This window comes from Antennarius striatus, chromosome 5 (genome assembly GCF_040054535.1).
Source record: "Antennarius striatus isolate MH-2024 chromosome 5, ASM4005453v1, whole genome shotgun sequence".
Classification (NCBI taxonomy): domain Eukaryota; kingdom Metazoa; phylum Chordata; class Actinopteri; order Lophiiformes; family Antennariidae; genus Antennarius; species Antennarius striatus.
Genome location: NC_090780.1, coordinates 2,545,783 through 2,570,721, shown reverse-complemented (window position 1 = coordinate 2,570,721; position 24,939 = coordinate 2,545,783). Strand labels below are relative to the sequence as shown.

Here is a 24,939-nt window from a genome sequence, read left to right as displayed (position 1 = left end):
TTTACTGTGTAACACCAAAACCAAAACGACAATACATTTTTCGATGTAGCTGTATATAAAAAGCAAAAGATGTTGCAGGCGACATAAGGTGCAGAACAAATGCAGAGTTGTTGGAATATGTTTACAGGTAGCTTGCCTGTTCATTTTCTTGACATGAATGGAAAAAAAAAAATCAGATAGAGCAGCACGACAAGTCAAGCTAATGGATCTTATTCTCAGCAAGTTATTATGATCAGAAATACACAAAATATCATAATTCACCAAAGGTTTAAGTAAAAATCCGTTTTTGTATTTGAGAAAATTAAACATTTTCTTTCATACATCTGACAAAAAAATAAGTTTTTTGAAATACACAAAGAATTTTGTAAGTTATTTAGGTGGAAGTTGATCTTGTACTCTTAAAGAAGTTTTAAAATGTTGATTGTAAAATCAAATTAAATGACGCAAATAAAAAGACTGATGTTCATAATGAGACGTCTCTGATGTGAAAGAAAATTAAGGCTGATGCACTACGAGTTGCCCACCTATAAAGGTCTGAAGGCGACCCAGAATGAGACCAATAATGGCATGAAATAAAATATAAAAACATCCATTTACCTCAATTTTTGGAAACACTAATAATAAGAAAAATAAATAAAAATACATCCTGCTGGGCTGACGCTGCTGACAGCGTCCCTGACCTGCTTGGTGAACATGTGGCATGCCACTTGATTTCACCACAGTTGTATCACATTTTTTAAATCAATATTATTGCTACCACCATTGTTACGAGCATGGTTATAAAACTTTATATTATTAATCTTTACTGTTTATTTATTTTTCTATTGTTCTGTGTATTATGTATCCCAGTTCAATTTCACTCATAGGTTTTCCTAGACTGGAAGTATTTGTCCATCAGTGTCTCCATTGAGGGTGAGAATCGTCAGAGGGCAGGTTTGCTTCTAATTAAGGGACAGACTATAAACTGTAGAAGAAAAAAAATTAGAATAAACTAATAATATATAGCCGCTGTGCACTGGCGTCGTGCCCGGAGTTTCCCCTGCTTCTTGCCCAAGCCAGCTGGTATAGAATCCAGCTCCCTGCGACCCGATATGGTGGACAAAGCGGAAGAAGGTGAATGAATGAATAATATATAGCTTAACATGGAAGAATTCAGAATTAAAAATTAGACTAAACTACTATGAATTTAAAAATTGAGATGCAATGTGAAGCATTTTCTTCTGCTTCCTCTTTTGTTTGAGATGACTTTTATGTGAGGGGGGGGGGGGACCTTTTTGTTGCTCCGTGGATATCCTGAAGGCAGTGATTGATGCTCTTTAGTGGCCATCCTGACTGGTTCATAAAGACAAAGCCAGACTAGCTGTTTTAAGGTTTATATTGCACACACCCATGCTTTATGATGAGCAGATGTCTTATCTTGCTGTCCTTACCAAAAACGAAGTGAAGGTGTTCCATAAAATGTCAAGTTATAGATTAAAAAAAAAAAAGAAAAGAATAAAACCTATTCACCTTTAAATAATACCAAAATAAGTTTCAATATCACTGTTTTCAAAAGTATGGCTTGGACTACATTGTTGTGTCTATCACAGAAAGAAACAAGAGACAACAACTTTTTATTTTGTCAAACCTTGCAACCAGATTCTAAAATTAATTTTTAATTCAAATTTGAAAAAAGAAACAAAACAGCAAATCATAACAATTTTCTCACAACATTTCTCAATAAGCATAAAGGACAAAAGACCAGTATTATATTTGAGGGGATCAGCTCTTACATTAGATTTACATTACATTTACCTGAAGTAAATTATAGTTAGATCATCACCACACTGATTTACTTTGATTGAAAGTAAAAAAGAAAGGAACATATATGCTAACAAATCCTCAAAGTGACCAACAGCTCCATTCATTATTTTCAGTTGAAATCTCTTGACTGGTGTTTGTCCTTCCTTATAAATGCAATATAAAGCAGAGGCCATTACGCATCCATGATTACACCGTGATCTACGGAAAATGCAAATGACTGTCATATACCATTACAGCCATCAGCTTAACATACTCTGTGAATCCGTTTCACATTTGTTTCAGTTTGAAGGTAAATGAATAACGAGAAAACATCTAAAGCTTGATTGACCATTGAACCTGTTCTATTCTTTGAAGAAGAGTCATTGAAATGTGGTAAGTGAGCCACAAGCCACATCCTGCGACAGTGGCCTCAGCGGGGGGGGGGGGGTGTTCAGGAGGTATCTCTAGATGAAGGCAAACTGCTGAGGGTTACAGAGAGTGTGAAGCGAGAGAAAGAGAAAGTGAGTGTGTGGGAGTTTATTGAGCAACTACAGCAGCTCCTGAAAGCACAATTACCTAATTAGATTTCTATCTAGCAGTCTCCTTCTCTGACCCCCCCCCCCTCCTAAATCTCTCACATCTCAGGAACGCTTGTAAGACAGCACATTCCATCTACGCTGGAGGTGTCTGAAAGGTCAAGGTTGTAAGAGGGAGGCGGTTTCCCTAATCTCAGCAGAAAACAAAACAAAACATTGGATTTCTGTGCAAAATGTACATTAAACAGCACCTACTCATTTGTGATTAAACTGTGTGAGAATGGGTTTTAGAGAGCCTTACCACAATCGTGTTGTGACTGTTTAAACAATCAAGACTATACAAAGTCTTCAACCTTGCCCTATTCTTGCTTGTGAGTGAAAAAGCCTTTTTAAGAAACCCTCTTCACACAAAATTAAGATGATATCATCTATAATCACTTTACTTGTTAAGCAGTTTACTGTAAACAGTAAAAAAAACCAATAAAGCAACCAAAAACAGTGACCTTATGCTGTTCACTCTGGACCGTTTGGTGCCCCTCGGTGTCCCTCAGCTATTTGCTGCCCTCCTATTTTGTTGCTGTAATTTGTTATCTGGCCCAATGAAATCAATTTGTCATTTAAGTAATTCAATTCAAGTGATCACAGGGATTCCCAGGGAAGTTCTGCAACTGGAAAACTATCCAGTTCTTTATTTGCAGCAAAGTTGTACCAGAATATCTGATATTGTCACTGTCGTGAGCTTGAAGCTGTTGCATATATTCCACAAATGCCACACGGCCTCGCGCTGTTGGGTTTTGGGGACACAGCATCCTCCAGATGCACTCTGATCTGTGTGAGTACTATGGGATGCTACAGGTGTTGCGATGGATGCTGATTACGGCCTGGTTTGATGAGCTGATGGCTAGCATTGGAGGCAGGATTGTGTACAAACCACAAGCTGCAGAGAACCTGGATATTTGTCCCGTCATCTATGATGGCGCCCACTTCTTTACCCGTGACAGCAACCACTTCCAGGCTTAAAACAACTGATGAGCATTAATGTGGCAGGAAAGGAAGCCAGCAGAATGTTGCAGGATTTTTTTTTTTTAATCTGGGGCTCTGGTGCTGTTGGACATAGCCCAAGTGATTTGTCTCATGGATAATTTTTCACTCATTCATTCATTTACATTGACTATGTATGCAAACATGTTGCTAGTGGATGAAAGAAAGGTCCGGACTGCATGCAATTTTTACTACAGTAATATAATTCATGGTTTAGGCTTTATGTGTCCATGTGAATAAAGAGTGAGAGAATAGCATGTATAGTAGGTCATATGAACATCGATTACATAATTCCTCTTTACACTTATCAGAAAAACCTCCAATGTCACTTTTTGTGTTGTGGTCGCAAACATTTCAAGCTTGAAGAATTTCTACCCTTGGAGAATAACAATTTATGTTCCATCAAACATCATGCGTGAAGAATTGCATCAACCAAACCTGAGCTTTTTATGTGGTAAACAACATACATACAAGGACAACATTAACCAGCGGTGGCTGGTCAGTAAAGGATGCCAGTGCACCCTCCCCAAATCACACAGCAGCATGCACACAACAATACATTTGTGTTTTTATTATTATTGTTGCTGTCGATAATAATAATAATAATAATAATAATAATAATAATAATAATAATAATAATAATAATAATAATAATAAAAAATAATAATGGTAATAATAAATTCCCCTCATCTGGGGGAAAGAAAAAGTGATAAGGTCATAGACATCACTGCAATCTAATGTATGCATTTAAAATGATAATTACAGTAATTATTCAACAACAAAGTAGCAGTGTGTGTTTTTGCTACTTTTACTTTTTGCATTAAATTGTATTGGGATGTTTGCTTAAATTGTTTGGATATGGCACAACCCCACTTAGACAATTTTTCACCAGCAAACATAGACTTCAGTCTGTGCAGTCTTTTGTGTATTTCTGATTCATCATTTACATTTGTGAGACAAAAGGAAGAGGAATTTGTTTTACCAGTACAGCAGATGACTCACTCAGTCTATGACTCACAAAGCAATGTCTGGCAGAACTGGACACATTATAGTCTTTGCTGGTCTGCTTCAGTCTAATGTGTATCTGTGTATTTCTTTTCTCTATATGCTGGAGGTGGGGAAGTGCTGGCCTTACCTGCATATGATGTGATGTGTTGGGTGATTCAGAGAGGTTTAGTATTTAGCGATTTCAAATTGAGTCTCTCAGGGGTTAGAGGTTGGCAGTACTATAGCTAAACTGAGGTGATCCGTTGCAGTGACCCACTCTGCCAGCTGTGAGACGGCAGGACAGAGCTGACAGGCCCCCACTGCCCCAAGCCATACTTAGTATTTGGCATTCAACCCAGCCTTTTTTCTCCTATATGATATCTGTCTCTCTGCATTCAGTCAGAGAAATACCATGAGGTTGGTGAGGAAACCGCAGAGATGAAGAGATTGTATTCAGATTACGAAGATGCACGAATCAGGTGCTGAATCCAAAACGGTAAAACATGTGAGGATAAAGTAAAGTATATTTTTTTACTAATGTAAACCTTGTATTATTTTTATCTGACAGAAAGTTCACATGGTTATTGATGCTTTATCTAATACATTTCACGGCAAATTAAAAATCTTATATTTAATTATCATTAAAGATAATTATCGTCAATAATTGATTTGTTAACATTGTATAGATAGTTTTATATTAAACCTACCAGTTCATGCACTTAATTAAAAAACAAAACAATAATACAGCTATTAACAAAAGCTCAATTATGATCAAATCAAAACTGCGTATAAAGGTAAATATAGTATAAATTGATTAAAAAAGCATTCAATTATTATATGATTACTAGCATGTCTTGTATATATATAGGGGATGCACTTATAATGGCAGTGTTAAAACAAGTAAATACTTTCTGGTTCAGAAGACAAACGTTTCTCATTTTGAGTACGCAGCCTGACAATTGTAAGTACACACCTCTGAATACCCAAACATCTGCATAGTTTACTCCAGGAGGAAACTTTATGAGATCACATGATTATACATCTTGTGTTCGACATCACCTTGTATACCATCTTAAAATATACGCGAGCATAGCAAGCATAAAGGTGAGAAAACTCAGCTGAAAACCTTCCTGTTACAATGGATAAAAGATGCCAAATGAAAAGAAATAACAACAAAACTAGAAATAAATCTCAGCTACTAATGAGGCAGCTATATAGGCTCTATGCTGCTGATGTTAACAGGCCATCACTGCAGTGTAAATTACTCAGTGTAAGATAAGAAACCAACATTTTCTCCCATCGCCTAACAGCTACAAAGCCTGCCTATATTACACCTTTGGTGTGAGCTATTCCTGCAAAACAAGATGATTGACTTGTAAAAAAAGTTTGAGTACCAAGTTTACAACAAAGTGCAATTTAGCTAAGAGAATTGTTTTAAAGGTATTGTACTAACCCAGAGGGGGAAAAAATGCACAGAATTGTTTACCAAATATCTACTGAAACCAATTTATGTACAAACTGAGGGAATGTGTGACCTATATAATGTATTTGATTAAATACATTAAAAAAAATGAAGTGCATATAATTCCAAGATTTGCATAAAAATATAAAGATACCCAACAGACATGGATGCGAGTTTCTCATTCTGTCTTGTTGTTAAGTCCCTTAAGAATTTCTTTTTTGCTTTTGAACATCCTGCAGAGCACCCCTCAAAGGCCGCTTAAATCAAAGGTAAGATGCTACTTAACATTTTTTGTCACGGCTCTGGCACCAACTGTATCTCAAAGCAAAAAACTGCTCAGCTTCTGTCATTTTTTATTTTTTTAAATTTAATTCTCTTCCAACCTTTTCCCCCCTCCCTTCACATGCATTCTCCCCCCTAAACACAAACAAAATAGATTGTGTTTCCAACTCTCAAATGGGATCAAACCCAACCACAGTTAAAAGGCTTAGGTTAATCTGATTTTCTCTGCGGTTCCAATGAAAAAACTAGACCTGAGCTGGGGGGATGACACTTCATGAACCAGACTGAGTTGATAACAAAGCGCACAACAGGAGACAATGGAATGCTCCTCATTACCTTAGTAAACCGGGGGTTGATCTGACATATTAAAAGTGTGACAGTGAAAGCTGTGTTTATACGGTATGCGAGTGGGTGTGTGTGTATAAGCATTTATTGTGGCGCACAGCTGCACAGGAACATGGATGGTTGATTGTATTTGTCATCTAATTAGGAGAGAAAAGAAGAGCCAGGCAGTTCAGATGAAATGGACAGGAAGATGAATGAACTTACCAGCAAACAGATGAGATGGATGCATTGATGATTATGTGGAAAGAGTTCTTTGTACAAGGATTGGAGGTCACTCGAAATCTGCAAAAAAACTTTTTCTCATTTGGTTCCCATTGCACGTAAAAAACAGGATTTGGGCATAAATCAGGTCCTGCTATCAATCAAGGGATATTCATAATGCTTCAGCGGTGGGTTTTAGCTAATTTGCAAAAGCACCCTGGAGCTAAAAGACCACTCTTCTATCAAGAGGTCTGAATCTCGAGCCAAGCATCTTGACAGTAGATTCAATTGAATTGAAGTATATTGGGTGTGCTGTTTGCTCTAATTAATGCTGTGTGTGTAGCAGGCTTATAATGAGGGTGAAAGGGGTCAGACTCTGAACAGAGCAGCAACAGTCCCTTTTACCTCTGGATGTTCGTTCTCACAAAGGTCAGGTTAGTTGAGCAACAAGCATGTTCTCTGTGTCCACAGGCATGTGCACAAAGAAAAGTGTTTGACATCTGTTCCAGGAGAAAAAAAAACCTTTTTTTTTTTAATAATGGTTGTTTTCAATATGTTGCTTTCCTAACCATGCTGGACTACATCATGTCAAACAACAGCGATGACTTCTGCACCATCGTGCTGCAGCTCCATTTTTCAATTCACATGCATTATCAACACCCCCCCAAACTCAATCAATTAATTTTTGAAACCCTTACCCTTGAGGCTTCATCCCTTAAATGATAGTCATTTTGAGAAGTGAACGATGGATGAAAGCAAGATCTGAAAAATCCCAGGGCAACCATTTTAAACAAATAAGCTTTGGATTGATTAAATCGCTTGACAATTTATCATTCCATTTTGAATTTCACATCTGATTTCACCAGTCCATTTTGAAATTAATTTGCATTTTGACATCTAATTTTTCTAGATTTTGCCCCACATAATATTGAGCAATATTAGAAAGGAAAATATTGGGTATGATCTGATGTGGTCCTGTCTGGTCTCATCTTACAAACCAGAGGTATTCAATTAAAACTTATGGAGGTCCAGTTATTTAAATTTCCTTTTAGTAAAAGATCTGAACCCAAGTCCAATCTGCGTCTTACAGCTGGCCCCTATGTCCACGTTTTCATGGGTTCGACAATATTTATTGTAAATTTTCAATGAAGGATATGTTTAACTGATTACACAGCTAGCTCTTTTACCATAAATAAAAGTAGACCCAGACAAATAAATGTAAAGCCTGTATGTGAGATTGAAGAACACACAAACCTCAGAATTTAAAAAAAATTGCAAAGCGCAAACAGGGTTGATTAATCCTAAAGAACTGAAGGCCTACACTTCCAATAAAATAAAAGCATTAAAATCTTCAGAAAGCCATAATTAAAAAATGGCTCTTTCAGTGAAAGAATGCAAGCAGTTTTCTTAATGAGAGAAAGGGGCATGTGGCCTGCCATTAATTTAAATCTTTGTTGGAATGGACTCAGCGCCATTCTCAAGCAGACAAGCAGTTGTTCATTGGTGAACCTAGAACGGTACTTGTTTTTGATAATGTTCATGGTTGAAAAAGTTGACTCACAGCTGTAAGTCGATCCAAACATCATCAAGGTGTGTAGTGCTACTTTAGTTAGACCAAGGAACACACTCTCAGACACAATCTGTAGCCAGGAAGTATCAGGGTCGGTTGCCTCAAAATCCTCTCCTAATGCAGCATCTCCTTACAGATCAATGATCTCTAGCTGGAGAGATCCTAGATGTGCCCACTTGAATGTCTGTGTCACCTACTTAAAAATATTTGTGAAGGAACCTGACATACACCAAATGCTGGGCATTATCAGTAACATCTGTAAATGTATCAATGGCTAAAGACATGCATGGTAGGTATGTAGAATGGGTTGATATACAGTAGGTAGGTAGGTAGACAGGTAGGTAGGTAGAATGGGTAGATATAGGTAGGTAGGTAGGTAGGTAGGTAGGTAGGTAGGTAGGTAGGTTGGTAGGTAGATAGGTAGTAGGGCATTACATCCTTCACTTTCTGTCTCTGTTCTATCCTCAATGCTTTTAGCAAGCCAGGATCTTTTTGCCGGTAATCATGTCTGTTTAATTAGGAGCTGAAGGTTAATGTGGGCTCACATAGATAGGAGAGGGAGTCAGGTGGAATGAGGGAGATCCGCTCAGACAATGTTCAGGGACGGGGCAGGCAGGCAGTGCTGCAGAGGCACATGGGGGCTATAAATGCTGGAGTCAGAAGATTGGGGCGTGGCAACTGTGGGGACACTTGGGTGTCATGACTCATGTTAATGCCCCTGCCAGCATGGCTGCTCTATTTCCAAGCCTTGCTTGTAGCATTCTCCCTTTACAAATTGGCCGTAAGTGTGAATGTGCCTGGTTGTTTATCTTTCGTGTGGACCCGTAAGGAGCTGGCATCTCAGCCAGAGTGTACCGCGCCTCTTCGCTATAGCCAGCTGAGATAGGCTCTAGCGGACCTACGACTGACTAGGCGGATAAGCAGCTGTAGACAAGACGATTGCAGACATCTGGACTTTACTATTTTTAAAATTTTCTGCATCTAAGCTTGTGCCTGAGGAAATGTTAAAGGTGTCTTTTTATTGCAAGGCAAATCAATCCACTAAAGCTAGCATGTCGACTAGACAGACAAAGTTCATCCTGTCCTTTCTATATCTCAAGGTGGCTATAGAAAGGACAGGACCTTACACCACCATTAAGGACCTTAAACCTCCTTAAGCTGTGGGATGTGTTCGAATTATCAATATTTCATAGTCTCCCTCACTAGTCCAATAAATCAATTTAACCTGGGAAATATTCACACACCTACTTCGAGAAAGTTGGTCTATTTAAATAATCCATTCCTACACTCTTACAGAATGTTTAAATCACTTTTGTATGGAAGAAAAGTTGCAGGAGTAGCCATGAGTCGTAACACAGCGCACACACAGATGCTTCTCAGCCAATAGCATGTGTGACGGTATCACGTGACTACCTACTAAAAATCTGCGATGCAATGAAGCAGTGCATCTTGAAGCACAAATAAGCGAGGGATTACTGTATTTCAAATCAGAAAATTTGTTATAATATACTACTTATGGTTAAAATTCTAATATTTCTGACCTTATTTTATATCAACTTAGTTCTTTAAACAGATACAGTATATTCTTCCAGTTGATTTTTTTTTTTTTTTTTTTTACATATTCATGAGTATACTGATGTTGTAGGACTGTATTTATCTCATAATCAGACTTAACTCTTTACTTAACTCTTTTCAATACATGTTGAATGTATTCACAGAAACAGAAACACAACATGAACGAGTCGGTTTACAACTTCCTGTCTGGATGAAAGTTAGAGCTGGCTCAGAATAATCCTTCATTTTGTTGCTGCTAGGGGATTTCCCAGGATCCTATTATCATCACATCATTATTATTATTATTATTATTATTATTATTATTATTATTATTATTATTATTATTATTATTATTATTATTGCTGTTATTATTTTTTCTGAACAGTTCTGCCTCTGTCCTCCTCCTAGGCCTGGGACCGCTTTAAGGTATTAAAATGGTTTTCCTAGTCACTCATTTTAGAAATGTATGCAACTGCTGGGTCATATGAGGTTATTAATGCAAGGTTTAGTACTGCTTTGTCTGGAAAGTGATATGAATCACTTGGTGATGGACATACTGTTCTTACTATATATGTAGTTTATGTACTCTGAAAATATGAATGAAAGAATGAAAGCCTTTCACTTGATGTTTTTTCATTTTTTTTTAATCAATGATGAAATAAAGGATCTATTTGTGAGTCCACTCTAACTAGATGAGCATAATGTTCAAATAGCATTTTGAACATAACAAATAACAGACATACCTGGCCTGGTTTGGCATCTTCACATATCGAGGCTTCGTACGGTGTGGCCAGCTCAGGAGGATTGTCATTTACATCCAGAATCCGAACACTCACAGCTGAATGGGACGCCATGGTGTCATTATCTACAGAACAGATGGGAAGCAAATATACAAACGATCTGTTAAGGTACATATTTGAAACTGCAATGACCTGAGGCAGATTTTTCTTTGCATGGTGTTTTAGCTGCATCTGCAACTACAAAATGCAAAGTAAGTGTAAGTGTGAAATAAAGCCTATTGATGAAAATTCTTGGATATAGCAGAAATAACACACGCACACACACACACACACACACACACACACACACACGCACACACACCACCAACTGGCAACTGAATAGCTGAAGTTCTGAGACTGGCTGAGTGCTTCCCAAGTACCAGGCTGTGCACATTGGAGGGGTTTCAGTCTCAATGACCTGCTTTTCACTTACACCCAAAGCATATTTTTACATTTCAATTCCTTACCATATGTGCATAACTACAAGCATTGGGTTGTAATCAGTGCCAAAATGAACCTGAGTACACAGAAGCCCTTTGGTCCAATATGTTCAGTGTAGATGTTGACAGGGAGTTCCACACTAATGTTGGCATGATTTTCTCACATGGGGCTGTTGTGCACAAGGTTGGACAAGACTCCAAATGTTCCTCTTTTCTGACTCCGGTACAACGGAGACAAGACTTTGAGACTAAAACGGATGCAATTTCCACAAGGAAGCAGATATTTGTTTTCTCGTTGTTGCTGATCTAGTTTTAATCTAGCGCCTCGGCAAAATTCCACCCATTACCCGAATAACACTTTTTGGCACCAAGGTGTGACATAAAAATAATAGCAATCCCATTTTGTTCTCAAGGTCCACTCTATGTGATAATAACATTCCAGTATTTAGCTTTTTAATGGCGTGTTTGTGGTACACCTCAAGACAAATGATTATAAATTGATGTCTTTGACACAATAGCAAATGTATTTCCGTAATTGTATTTCTTACGCCACTTTCAATTAGATATAACACAGAGAAAAACAGCAGGATGCATTCTCTAGATATTTTCTTAATAGGCCAGAATACAACCGTGGGAGTACAGAAAATTATGCAATTTTTGCAGTCAAAACCTACTTCAAATTAACTACACATCTCTTTGAATCTCAAGTTCCATTTTTAATCATATCATTTCTAATGAACCTTCCATTTCACTAATAAAATATGATGTACCAACACAGATGGTTGTCGCAATGCGTGTGTGTGCGTATGTCTGCATATGTTTGTGTGTTTGTGTGTGTGTGTATAAGTGTATGAACAACATGACAAAAAAAGAGAATCTGCGTTAAATAACTGATCTGGTTTCTCCAATATTTTGTGCTGGATTCCAGTTTTAACAACATGCAGCTACTGTCAGAAACTCATGACAAAAGCTCCACAGGATGGCTTTAAATTGCTGTAATCATCATTTGAGCAATCTCATATTGTGAAATATTGATGAATATGTATACTGTATGTGCGCTTGAGTGTGAAAAATGAACAAAGAAAGAAAATCTGTGTTAAAATTAAGTAGAATAGGAGAAAAATAAAATGATTTTAAACAACATATCTTTAAACAGCTGAAGTACTGTAAGATAATTATTGCCGAAGCGGAAAACATATTTTGTTAGAAAAAACAAGAAAATGCTGTCTGTTTTTGTGCTTGTCTGTAATGATATTGGATAATGTTCTGTTTTTGTTAGCTACAAATAGCAGTTCTCATTAGTTTTATGCTTTTGTGTGTTTAACAGGTTGATGCCTCTGGTGACAGCCATGTCTTGCAGGCCTGTGTTTTCAGATGATCGTCCATGAGGGTCTTCCTCTGTCAAGACTAAACAGGCTTTTTCTAATTACTGTACATCAATTTTAATTATTATTATACTCTTAATTGACGAAACTAACAACTAATGAGAAAGCATTTATTTCATCATTTAATGAAAGCTAAGACATGTATTTTATATTTGTTTGAATTTACAGAAAGACTGGTGGTTTCTTCCAGTGTCTTCCTCACCATTCTTCAATTTCTTTTAAACTGTGACTTCTTATATATTCTATTATATAAATACTGTATATACTACTAATACAGTAAAGTATATTGGTATATACTTTACTGTATTAGCAAAGTATATACCAATACACGAAGAAAATAGTTTTTTTGTCCGTACAAACAAAGCAAGAGATGATAGAAAAGCATGAAAAAGTGATGCGTTTGGTTGATCTCTCCAAAGAATATGGCCGTAATGCATCTATAATCACCACGTTATTAAAACAAAAGGACGTTTAAGGAGTTTAAGGCATCGCGTGGGTGGTTGGAGAAGTTCAGAAGGAGGACTGGATTCAATCTGTTCTTCATGGTGGGGCAAGAGAGCATGAACCAAAGAGGGCAAAAAACAATGAGGACAGCAGTTAAAAGGTTAATGACCATTATTTTATTCTTTACTCTATTCTTTGTTTTTCACATTATGCACAACTCTCATTTATTGTGTAATAATCTAGTTGTAACATGTATTTGTTACGTTTTGATGCATTTTTATGCTTAATAAAACATTTATGTCTGAATTTTGGGGGGCTTGGAATGGATGAGGGCATTTGCATCGAAAACGCGTCTGTACTTACAAAATTTTCTACTTACGAAATTTCTTCCAGAACCAATTAATTTCATAAGTAGAGCTAGCACTGTATGTAAACTAATATATAAATACTCATAAATACTAATATATATATATATATATATATACACACACATACATACACCGTATGTATATATACCGTATGTATATATACCGTATACTGTATGTATTGTATGTATATATATATACCGTATGTATATGTATAGAAGATATATATATATATATATATAAAACACTATCATATTATATATGATAATTCACATTGAGTAGTTACCTTCTACCTGCCAAACATACTCTTAACATATCATAAAAATTTTGTGGTTGTTGTGTAATCCTGATATCACATAACAAACCAAACAAACAAACAAACAAACGAACATACAAACAAAAAAACAGAAAAATGTGTCAGGGGAAACTGTGGTTTTAAGCTTGGGGCAGGTACTGTATTGAACAGGGACAGATTGGGCGGCAGTGGCTCAGTGGTAAAGCGGGCGGTAGAGCAGGTCGTCCTATGATTCAAGATCGGCGGTTCGATTCCCGCTCCCGCCCCCCCCAAAATATACCCGGAGGTGAGCTGACAGTGGGAGGTGTCAGCTCATCTCCGGAGCACTGCCGAGGCACCCTTGAGCAAGGTGCCGTCCCCTTTACAAAAAAATTGCTCATTTGAGGCGCACCAAGAAGGAGCTGCCTGCCACTCTACCTCCCCTGCATGCCTACAGGCCCCCTTGTGTGTGTGTGTGTGATACAGGGGCCTGTACTCACATGTATGCATGCGTTTGTAATCAGTAGCTAGAGTGTGCTGTCTTAATTTCCCTTCGGGGATCAAACCAGTATATAAAATTAAAAAAAAAAAAAAAAATTAGAGTATCCAGTCAATTTTCAAAACACAACATCAAGGGCAGATTTGTGATTGTCAAAATAGTCAAAGAAAAAAAAAACACACACATACACGCACAAACTCACACAAACAATTTTGAACAATCAACTTTGCAGAGAAATTCTACAGCTATGCGTGTGGCTACAGAGTTCTGCCTACCATTTGCACAGCTGCTAATGAATATATTGGAATGTATATGAATACATTAGCAGAATTCCTACATCAATGCAGGGTTTAATGTACTGCTTTTTGCAACAAAAATATAAATTCTTCACAACTGAGAAATCTCTTCTCCTCTTCATCCAGTTCTGTCCTCACTCTGCCCAGAATGAAAACTGGTAATCATCAGACGTAACACATTTTAAGTTTTACTTCCCAGAATTGAAAAAGGATAAAACAATGTCTACCCACCCCAAAACTCCCTCCACGAGGAAAAAAAAAAAAAAAAGATTTATTCAGTGAGACAGATTCATTCATCTGGACCAAGTGGTGCTGTTCTAAATCTGTCTGCAGATAGTGGAGAAGAATGAAAGGATTTCAACAGATTATTGGCACGTTCTGTATCTGTGCAGTGCTCACCAGCTGCTGCAAATGTTTCAGCAGAGCAGTGTAGTCAATCTCTTTGTCACTGAATTACACTGACATAACTTCAGGGAAGACAGATAAAGGATGCAAGAGTGTGCATATTTGTCTTTGCTAACATGTGTGTGGCTGCTTGTAACTGTGTGTCTTGCTCCTTGTGACTAAATGGTTTGGGATTACTCTGCTGTAGTAACACATTTGGGTTTAACTGTCACTTTTGTGAGGGATGTTACATTTCGATGCAAACTAAGCATCACCATTTTTGTCTGCTCTCTCCTCACATTCAGAATCAGCTTTATTGGCCAAACAAAGGAAATGACTCCAGTTTAACTTGCTTACAAAGTATGAGGTGTTTTAAATTAAGTTAACAAAAAATGGAAAGACAGAAACATGACAAAACACAAACTTTGGAAAAGTGGTAGCCCAATGAGGTTGATTAAGTTGTAGCAGTAGAACAATTGAATAGTGCAAGAAATATGCATGGAAGTTATGTTATAAAGTTGCAGTCTGACTACTAAGAAGTTCACCAGAGTGACACTGTGAGGAAAGAAGCTGCCCCTGTGTCGGGTCGCTGAGAGGATTGTGTAACACTAACCAGAGGGGAGGAGTTTGATGAATTTGTGACCAGGATGTATGAGGTCTACAAACAAGTTTTCTGCCTGATTGCTGACCTTGGGCGAGTACAGGTCCTGGATGGTGGGAAGGTCAACACAAATCATCTGCCCTGCAGACCTAATGGTGTGTTGCGGTCGGGTTAAGTCCTGTTTTGTGGCAGATCCAGACCAGACAGTTATTGATGAGCTAAGGTCAGAATGAATGATGACCGTTGAGATGATGATCAGCAACGCCTGAGATGGATTGAACTTTTTGAGCTGTCACAGGAAGTACAACCTCTATAGGACTTTCTACATAGACAGTGTCTATGCATGGGTACAACTAGAATGTCTATGTAAATGTGGGGGCGGGTTCAGCTCCATTAGCCATTATTCTTCAGTTGCATGGCTCTTATTATATGCAATGAATTATAATATTTTTATTTCAGCCTGAGTTATTTTGTGTACATCTTTACTTTTCAATTCAACCAGAAAAAAAAAAAAAAAAGCCGGAGAAACTAAATAACTGAAAGTACTTAACTAATATAGCCAAGTTACAAGGCAAATGACTTGAGGCAAAATAAACAATCCCTAATCAGTTTTTGTCAAAGATAAATGTTATGACAAAAGATTCAGGTGAAGATTCCCTTATGCAGTGACAGCCACTCATTTCCATTACAATGTGCAGCCAATAAATATAGAAAATCATTTTCATTGCAATCCATATGAAACAGGTTTTGCAAGTGGGGATACACACGACTAATACACCGAGGACAACCAGGCGTTCTTCCAAATGCATAGGTGTTCTCTGTGCTGCGAATATTCATTAATTTTCATGACTATAAAACAAAATGTTAGATAAAATGAACGCAAACAACAATCTTGTGAAACCTATCGCACAAAATAAACACATAGACCACACAACAAGCTTTCTCCATCTAAACACCGGCTCAACACAAACAACGTCTTTCTGTTGTACCCGTGCTAACATCAACATTAATATAAGAGAGATAGATAGGAAGCCGATCAAGCATGAAACCAATTAGAGCAGTCCAGAAACTCACTCAGTACAAACTGCACATGAAAAATGCTGAACTACTATACAAGGTGATACATCATAGATATAAAAGAACAGATTACACAAGAAAAGAGAACAACTTTAATAGGACAGACATTAAGCATCTGAATGAGGTCTTTTCTGAATATTTAAGCAATATTGACTCATATTTGGGATTCAAATCAATGTTTTTGATCACAAAATTAAGATAACTATTTACAGAACAAGTTTTTTAGGACCTGAGAACATGAAAATTCTTAAGTGTATGAATGAATATTTACAGAAGAGCCCCAGAATTGAGATCCAATGCTTTTGATCACAATAATAAAGGAACTATTTACAGAACGAGTTTTTAATGAACTCAGAACATGGAGTGAATTAATGAATAGAACACATGCAATACGGAATTATGAACTACAATGTATGCATGAACAATAATTGTCATATTCAACACAACTTTCTAATTTTTTTTTTCTTTATTTTTTAAAATTTCACGATCAAACTTTTTTTTCCCCAATTCTTTATTTATCTTTACCACCTAATGTTCTTGCCATTTTTTTCACACAAAGTTAAACAATGTTGATTAAGGTGTGTGTCTGTGTGTGTGTGTGTGTGTGTGTGTGTGTGTGTGTGTGTGTGTGTGTGTGTGTGTGTGTGTGTGTGTGTGTGTGTGTGTGTGTGTGTGTGTGTGTGTGTCACTTTGTATATGTGTGTGTGTGACTGAGTGACTGTGTGAGAGGGACAGATAGAGAGAAAGCGATGGAGAGAGAGAACACGTGTGTGTCTGTGTCTGTGTGTGCACACTATATAACAAAATATCTATACAGTATATAAATTATTGATTTCAAATAAAGTGAGAAAGTGTCAAACTAAGAGCAAGCAGGTAAAAAAAAAACAAAAAAACCACTGGAGTAAAAGCAGCGACGCGAGCAGTTTTCAGCTCTGTCTGGTCAAAAGTACCGCGTACGTGTAACAAAACAGCAAGAAACAAGTTCATCAAGTAACCTAAAATAGACCGAAGTAGAGGCAAGCTGAAGAAAACCCAAAAAGAACAACGTGAGCTACAGTGAAGCCATGCACAGAGAGATCAGTCAATGTCTGTCTGTGTGTGTGTGTGTGTGTGTGTGTGTGTGTGTGTGTGTGTGTGTGTGTGTGTGTGTGTGTGTGTGTGTGTGTGTGTGTGTGTGTGTGTGTGTGTGTGTGAGAGAGAGAGAGAGGGCCAGTGATAGCGCTTGCCGCCGCGCAAGCAGATGAAGCGTACAGGAAATTAGTGAATGAATTAAGAATTGAAGAGTTTTACTCGTACAGTACTCGTCAAAAACGCGTTATCCGTACCGGATACTCATCTGAAACGAGTATGCAACTCAACCCTAGTAGAAACCTCTGAATCTTATACGACTGTGTGTTCCAATATACAATTTAAAAGTGTGTGTGTTTTCTCAAAGTTGGTGATTAATAGAATTTCAGAAAGAGAATCATTCTAACATTCCAAAAATCATTGTTTGTTTGCTTTGAAGATAGAGAGTGAGAAAAGTTTTACAATAAAATCTGTGTCTTCACTGCAACAGTAAAACGATAAAAGACTTTCCAGCTTTGATATCTCTTTACCCTCGGGTGATACTCTTTTTTTTTCTCTCCCTCCAACCTTTTTGGGTAAAAAAGAAGTCGTGGAAGTTATATCATACTTGTTATCAGGTTTTGAAAATTATATGTCACTCTGACTCACCTGGATGTGCTTTTACGGACAAACTTGCCAGAGAAAAGAGAACCCTGTCAGAATTTCAGTGACGGAAAATTTTAAGTTCTTGCTCACTTGAAGTACTCTGTGTTCTCTAAAAGCAATATAAGTGTTACAAATAAGAAGCTATTTCTTTAAATCTTTAAATATCTCAAGATGCTGCTGTTAATTGGATGGTTTTGAGGATATTATGTTTGTGTAAGTGTTTATTTCTTTCTTTGACTGGTTGGGTACCCCTAAAAAAAAAAAAAAGAAATATTTTCCGTTTCTCCACACACAAGCCTTGTATAATTTTAATGTATTTTGTGCAGTTTTTTTATTTTTTTTTTAGGTGGGGTTACTCCTGGGGCAAAGGCCGAGAGGATGCTGGAAAGCTGTTGTCACTTGTCCAATACTGATACAATGGCAATACGATAGTTCAAAGGTCAACATTGGATTGCGGGAATAATTAAGGGTTGTAGCAAAAAATCTCAACAGTGTCCTCAGATAAGTCGGTCTTGTGGCTTTCTAGCTTTAATGAGCCAAGGGACCCAATGAAAAAGAACAAAATCACTGAAAAGAAAATGAAGTCCTTTCTTTAAATACTCGAGCTAGCTACTCCCAGTCCACTCCCTCTATTTCTATCCCTCTTGTGGCTCTTTTTTAGACTTGTGTTTTTTTCCCCCTCCTTCTTCTTCTTTCTGTCTACTGTCTGCTTTTACAGCTCTCAGGACTCCCTGAGTTAACAACCGATAAAAAAGCATTCTGGATGGGAATTCTGATGGCAATGACCGCTGACTTTTCCTGTCTGGATGTTTCCTTGGAAGGAAATGTGAGAGGCTTTATCTATCGAGTGCAGGCATGTGTTTATGTCTGATATTGGAGGGGTTATGGCCGCTTTAAATGTTCAATTAACATTAAAATGTGCCTATGACATAATGCCAAGCACAAAAAGGCAGAGCACAAAAGCGGCCAAATTGCTCTGGGAATTACAGCTTGAAAAAAAAATACTCTGGTCTAATTTTGTCTTAATGTTTGTGTTAGGTGAGATGGCTTACTATTCAGTTTAGGCTGTATTGATTATCAGAGTAATTGCAGTCTGAGGCTCTATGAGAGAGGAACAAATATGCAGTCATTTTAAAATCGGATTTGTTTATGTGCATTGTTTTCGCATTCCATCTTGCCATACCCAATACCGGTTATGTGGAGAATGCAATCTCTGCTTTCACTGCAAAATCACTTCATCTGTATGAAATTGAAAAAGTGGGGTATACCAGGCCTCCTTGCCAACTTAACTTCTAATGGTAGAGTAATAACTTCCTAGCTCCCCCAACAATATTATTCATTTTCTTTGCAATGGAAAAAAATAAATAAATAATGCAATGGGATGAAAAATGTGAGCTTATTCTTCATTTTTAGTAATGACTTTGTCTTCGCTTAAACAAGCAGTAAAATCCTGCATTCTGACTCTAGTAGCAAAGTGAAAGCATGAATGGATACAACTTAAATCTAAAATGACCCTGAAGAGATGGGACAAGGCCTGACAGCAGACCAGCTCCTTTTCTTGTGAAGCTGAGGAATAATCACTACAATGTTAACTTGGTCTAAACTTGAAAGTTGGGACTGATGTTTGTATTTCTATAGAAGAGTAATCTTTTTCTTCATTTTTAATCTCGTGAACCTTGTATCTTGTTTTCAGATGAATTATGTGGTTTACATAATAACCCTTGTGTCCATTAAAGTATTTTTCTGCTCTCATGATATAATTTTCAGGTATTTCTAAACAGCTAAAAGCCAAAATTGCTGAATATGTACCAAAACCCCTTATCACCCCTGGTGGAAGTCAGCAAATGATGAACATAATTCATCATTCACCTATGTATACAAAAAGGAACAGAATAATACACATTTTTTACTCAGTTGCTTCCTCTTTTTGTGTGATTTTCATGGTCCTTTTTTCTCCAAGGTTTGTTCCACATCCACAAGTCTGAACATAAGTTACAACAAGCCATTATAAAAAAAAAAAAAGTTTTTGGCTCTAATTGCTCCTGGAAACACTTAAATGGATTACACAGCGCACTTTTTGCAAATTTCAGAAATTAACAAGATGACAAAGTCACTCAATAATGGATAAAAGACATGCCGAGCAGTGTTAAACTCAAAATATGATAGACTGGAATGGAAAGCCACGTACCTGCTTCAATGGCCTTCACGGTGATATTGTGCCAGCCTGCAATCTCTCGATCCAAACTCTTGCCCAGAGTGATAGCACCCGAATCAGGATCAATGTGGAAGATCACGTCCTGATCTGTGGAGCGATCAATGGAAAACCTGCAAGACCAGACAGAACAGAAAAAAAAAGGATGTTAACAAAGGAACGCAATCACTGAAGGGAAAATGAGTCAACGATCCCACTTTAGAAGTCATTTGGTTGATGTTTTCCTCCATTTAAAACAAGTATTTGGAGACTAGACTTCAGCTACAGCCAACAACACCATCAGGTATTTACATGATTTTTGTCATACCTCATGTGACCCTGAGTGCATTGTATTCCTTAACTGTACACAGCCGTATAGCCGTTCACTGTTTTTGCCTATTCAGGGTAAGAAAATAAACATTAAATTTTCATTGTACACTGGAGGAAAAAAACAAACAGAAATGCATGTTTCCTTCTTCGGTGTGCTCTGAAAGATAGGTGAGTCATCAAAATTTGCTGAAAGGTTTTTCTGTTCATTGTTCTTCTCTCCTAACACACACACACACACACACACACACACACACACACACACACACACACACACACACACACATAGACACACACACACACACACACAAACACACACATACATGGCTAACTTACTCATGCCCAGATACACTGCACTAACGTACTGTGGGCATTACGAGCTCTTAAGGCCTCTGACAAACTTGGCAGCCAGCCTCTGCGGTTACATCTTGTAGAAATGAAACCTAATAGAGACCCATTTGTTAAACAGAACATGGATTAAATCTATTTCTGATAACAAATTAATGTTATCAAGTAGTACAGGACTAGAATTTTATTTTCATCAAATTCATTTTGACTGACTTGGACATCAATAATGAAAATTCTGATAATGAACTCCAGAAGAATCCCTTAACCTTATTTTTAATCAAGCTGTGAACAGATTTAGATATAATTACCTCAAGATAACGTGCATGATTGAAATGAAATCAACCAATATACGTCAACAGTGGTGAACTTTTACATTACATACGGTACATACATACATACATGTGTATTTGCCCGATTTCACATATTTTTCAGTCTACAGTTCTTTCATAATTAACATCCCATTCACAACGGTAATTGGATGTTAGTGACACAGCATTGATATTTGTTTTCTGTATAAATATACATTTATTTCTCTCCTTTACCAAATTTTAATTTCTACTATGCAACACTAATTGATTTTCCTTTTTTTGATGGAACTTTTGACAGGATCTGACAAAGCTAATAAATAATTCACAATAAATTATTAATTCCTTTGCAAGCTCACACTCAGCTCTTCATACATACATAATTTCAAACATATAACAAAACACAACTTTTACTGCTGCATACATATATATTATGGATCACCATCACGGCATCCTTCAAAATAAACATATATAAACAATATGTATTTTAAAATATACATTGTTTTATATTCTTACTAAAATAAGTAATTTGAATTTTGTTTTATGTTTTACATAAGTCCTGGTTACATTTGCACCTTGTTTTGTTGTAGTGGAGTTACTCTCACACTGATGAAGAATGTTCCTGCTGATAAATCCACCGTGCATGCATATTCTGCAATAAAACACCATCACTCTGGGGGTGTGATTTAGCAGAGGGCATGCTGCCTAATGCCAAAGGCCGTAATCATGCTAACTTTGCCCAGTCGGTGGCTTGTGGCCAAGCCCTCTCCCTTCCTTTCACTAAGTCACCCATTCACTTACTCGATACATGCACACGCATAACTACACACACTTTAAATATGCTTGGACACGTATCACATTCATTCAGCTCCAGGCGGCCAAGACACTGGTGAACAACAGTGCTGCTACTGTGTTGTACTTTATTACACCTGGAACTCTGAGCCTCATGCAATTTTAATCGAAGTAATTTGCAATGGAACGGCATGTGTCGATGTATACCCTGTCAGTAAGACTGTTTTAGCCTTTATCTACATTCCCCTCTCACACCGATATTGCTCCTCAGAGAACATATAAACTACAAACGGGAGATATACTGCACACACACATATATATATATATATATATATATATATATATATATATATATATATATATATATATATATATATATATATACATATATATATATATATAAATTAGAGTGGGAAAAATAGACTGTGTTAGGTAATCTGCTGCTGTATCTATTTCCTGCTTGTGAATTACGTTTCTTCAAAGTTCAATGTCTTACACAAATTTGATTCAGTAAAAATTTATCTATGGTGATAAAGGAACATGCACTAAGTGCAGCAGTGTCCCATCCAAGCTACATAAAAAGTAATACTTACTGTATTACCCAGTGTCATGCATTTTAATGCTGTAATTTATATTGACGTTGAAATGTTTCACAGTAATATGTATTGGCAACGTTTTCTCTTAATTATTATGTCAGTCTTTTGGTAAAGAGATTTAGTACACAAAGTGCAAAAGAAACTGTAAATCTGATCACATAAGGAATCCATGTGGTGCAAGAGTTCTTGGATATGTTAATCCAGTACAAGTAGAAATATCAAAATGTGTTGGACACTCTATCCAAAGTTCTGCCTTTAAAATGGAACTTGAGTTCAAGTACAAATGTATTTAAGAGCATCTAAGGCAAGATGTTCTTGAAAAAGAAATTTCTATTCCCATTGTGATTTTCTAGGTAAAGAAGGGTTAAATAATAATAATACTGTAATAATAATAATAACAACAATTACAATAATAATAATTATAATAATAATAATAGTAATAACAGCAACAACAATAATAAATAATATTAATAATAATACAACAAAAATAATAATAAATAATAATCATAATAATCATAATAATCATAATAATCATAATAATCATAATAATAAAAGAGATACAATGAAAATCCAAAAAGAAACATTAAACTAAGAATTTAAAAACCATGAATATTATTGAGTAATAACTAGCAATGCATTTATAATTTCTCTTGAACTATGCAAGTATGTGTAGTATGTAAATACTGTACAGTATGTAAAAAAAATAACAGAGTAAAAGCAAAAACAAATGGAAAAGCAGTAGAATTCAATGAAGCCGTTTTTCCTAATAGAAGTAGTTTGGAAAGTACATAATTTAAGCACATGTACATAATTTATCATGTCAAAGAGCATTTCTAACATACGCGAAGTAACCATTGAATTATTAGCCATACCTGATAGGTTTGTTTTTCACATCAGGATCCCTGGCATTGACGATGCCAACCAGCGCTCCTACTTTGGCATCCTCCTGCACTTCCATGATAGCACCCTCTGTTGGTTGAAAGATGGGTGGCTCATCTACGTCCGACACACTGACGCGAACGATGGTCTGATCACGGAAGGAACCCAGGTCAACGAAGCGAGGATCGACGTGTTTATTTACAGCCTCAACCACGACATTGTGTGTGCGCTTGCTCTCGAAGTCCAGCAACTGAAAGAAAACCAAGCTTCTGTTACACAAACTGTTTTACTTTACATTAAGTTAATTAGGCTGACACCATACTCTGTGCGAATAATTGATGACCAAGCAGTATAGTCTACTGAAACAATGCTAATGAACTGGAACACATTTTGGCAATTTCACATTGTTGACTAATTGTGACTGTGAATGTGTGGTCTCTGTGTTTAACAGGTCATGACCCGGGTTCCCCCACCCCTACCCGAACCCTAACCCACCCTCAACCCTGAACAGGTTAAAGGGATACAGAAAATAATGAATAATGCTGGCAATGCCTGAAACATCCCAGTGAGCAACTAATGGTTACCCATCATTAAAGACCAGTCATCTCTCTGTCTTCATGTCAGGAATCTGACTTTATTCTCATTTTGACAGGATATTTATGTGAGCAGAATATGTATGTCATAAGGCAGACATGTTAAAGCACCCACATATTCCAACCGTACATCCACAAGGTGTTATCATGTCACATGCACAGCTGTCAGCTAAACAAGGCCTAAAAATAATGTGCTGACAGATATAGATATCATTCTCGTATTTCACTGTAGACTTTCGCTTCTGACTAACCATATTTCCTTAGGGTTACAAATACGAAAAAAAAAAAAGTTTTTGTAATCACAGAGATCACAGATACAACGTCTTAACACAAGGGTAACACGCGATGAACTGGGAAGAGGCAAGGCACATTCAGTCTGTCATTTGCGCCATGTAAACAATGGACGCAGTGTCAAACGTAAGATTGTTTGAATGTCTCGTACTACGGAGAGCGCGCTAAACTCAAATATTCACACACAAAATTTTTTTTTTTTTACAAAATTATTTTACATCCAGTTCAAATGTAAAACCAAAAAAATGTAAAACAAATGAAGGTAAGTAGAGGAACGTCTGTAGTCACGTGATACCGTACGAGCATGCTATTCGCTGATGACATCCGTGTGTGCGCTGTGTTCCGAAACTCACGGTTCCTCCTGCAACTTCTCTTGAATATGAAAGTGTTTTAAACAGTCCGTGATAACCCGAGTTGTTTTGTTGTGTGTGTGTTGCCCTAAGTTGGCCGATGTGTGTGTGTTCTGCATGTGTTCTCGAGACTGAGATGCAGGAGTGAAAGCGAGACCAAGAGTGCGAGCGGGAGATCGTTTCAGTTCTATTCTGTAAGCATGTGGAAGAATTAATACAGATGTTAATACAGATGTAAGGTGTTTTAATA

At 37.0% G+C, this 24,939-nt stretch overlaps 1 protein-coding gene across 1 annotated transcript in view; it reads right to left on the bottom strand.

The window, feature by feature from the left end:
• Window positions 1–24,939, bottom strand: part of LOC137595141 (cadherin-22) — a 71,585-nt gene that overhangs the window by 12,863 nt on the left and 33,783 nt on the right. Inside the window, exons 6-8 of the mRNA XM_068315011.1 lie at window positions 23,449–23,705; window positions 20,206–20,342; window positions 10,504–10,625 (exon numbers count right to left, since the gene is read on the bottom strand). Of these exons, the coding sequence (XP_068171112.1) occupies window positions 10,504–10,625; window positions 20,206–20,342; window positions 23,449–23,705 (516 nt within the window). The remainder of the gene's footprint in view (window positions 1–10,503; window positions 10,626–20,205; window positions 20,343–23,448; window positions 23,706–24,939) is intronic.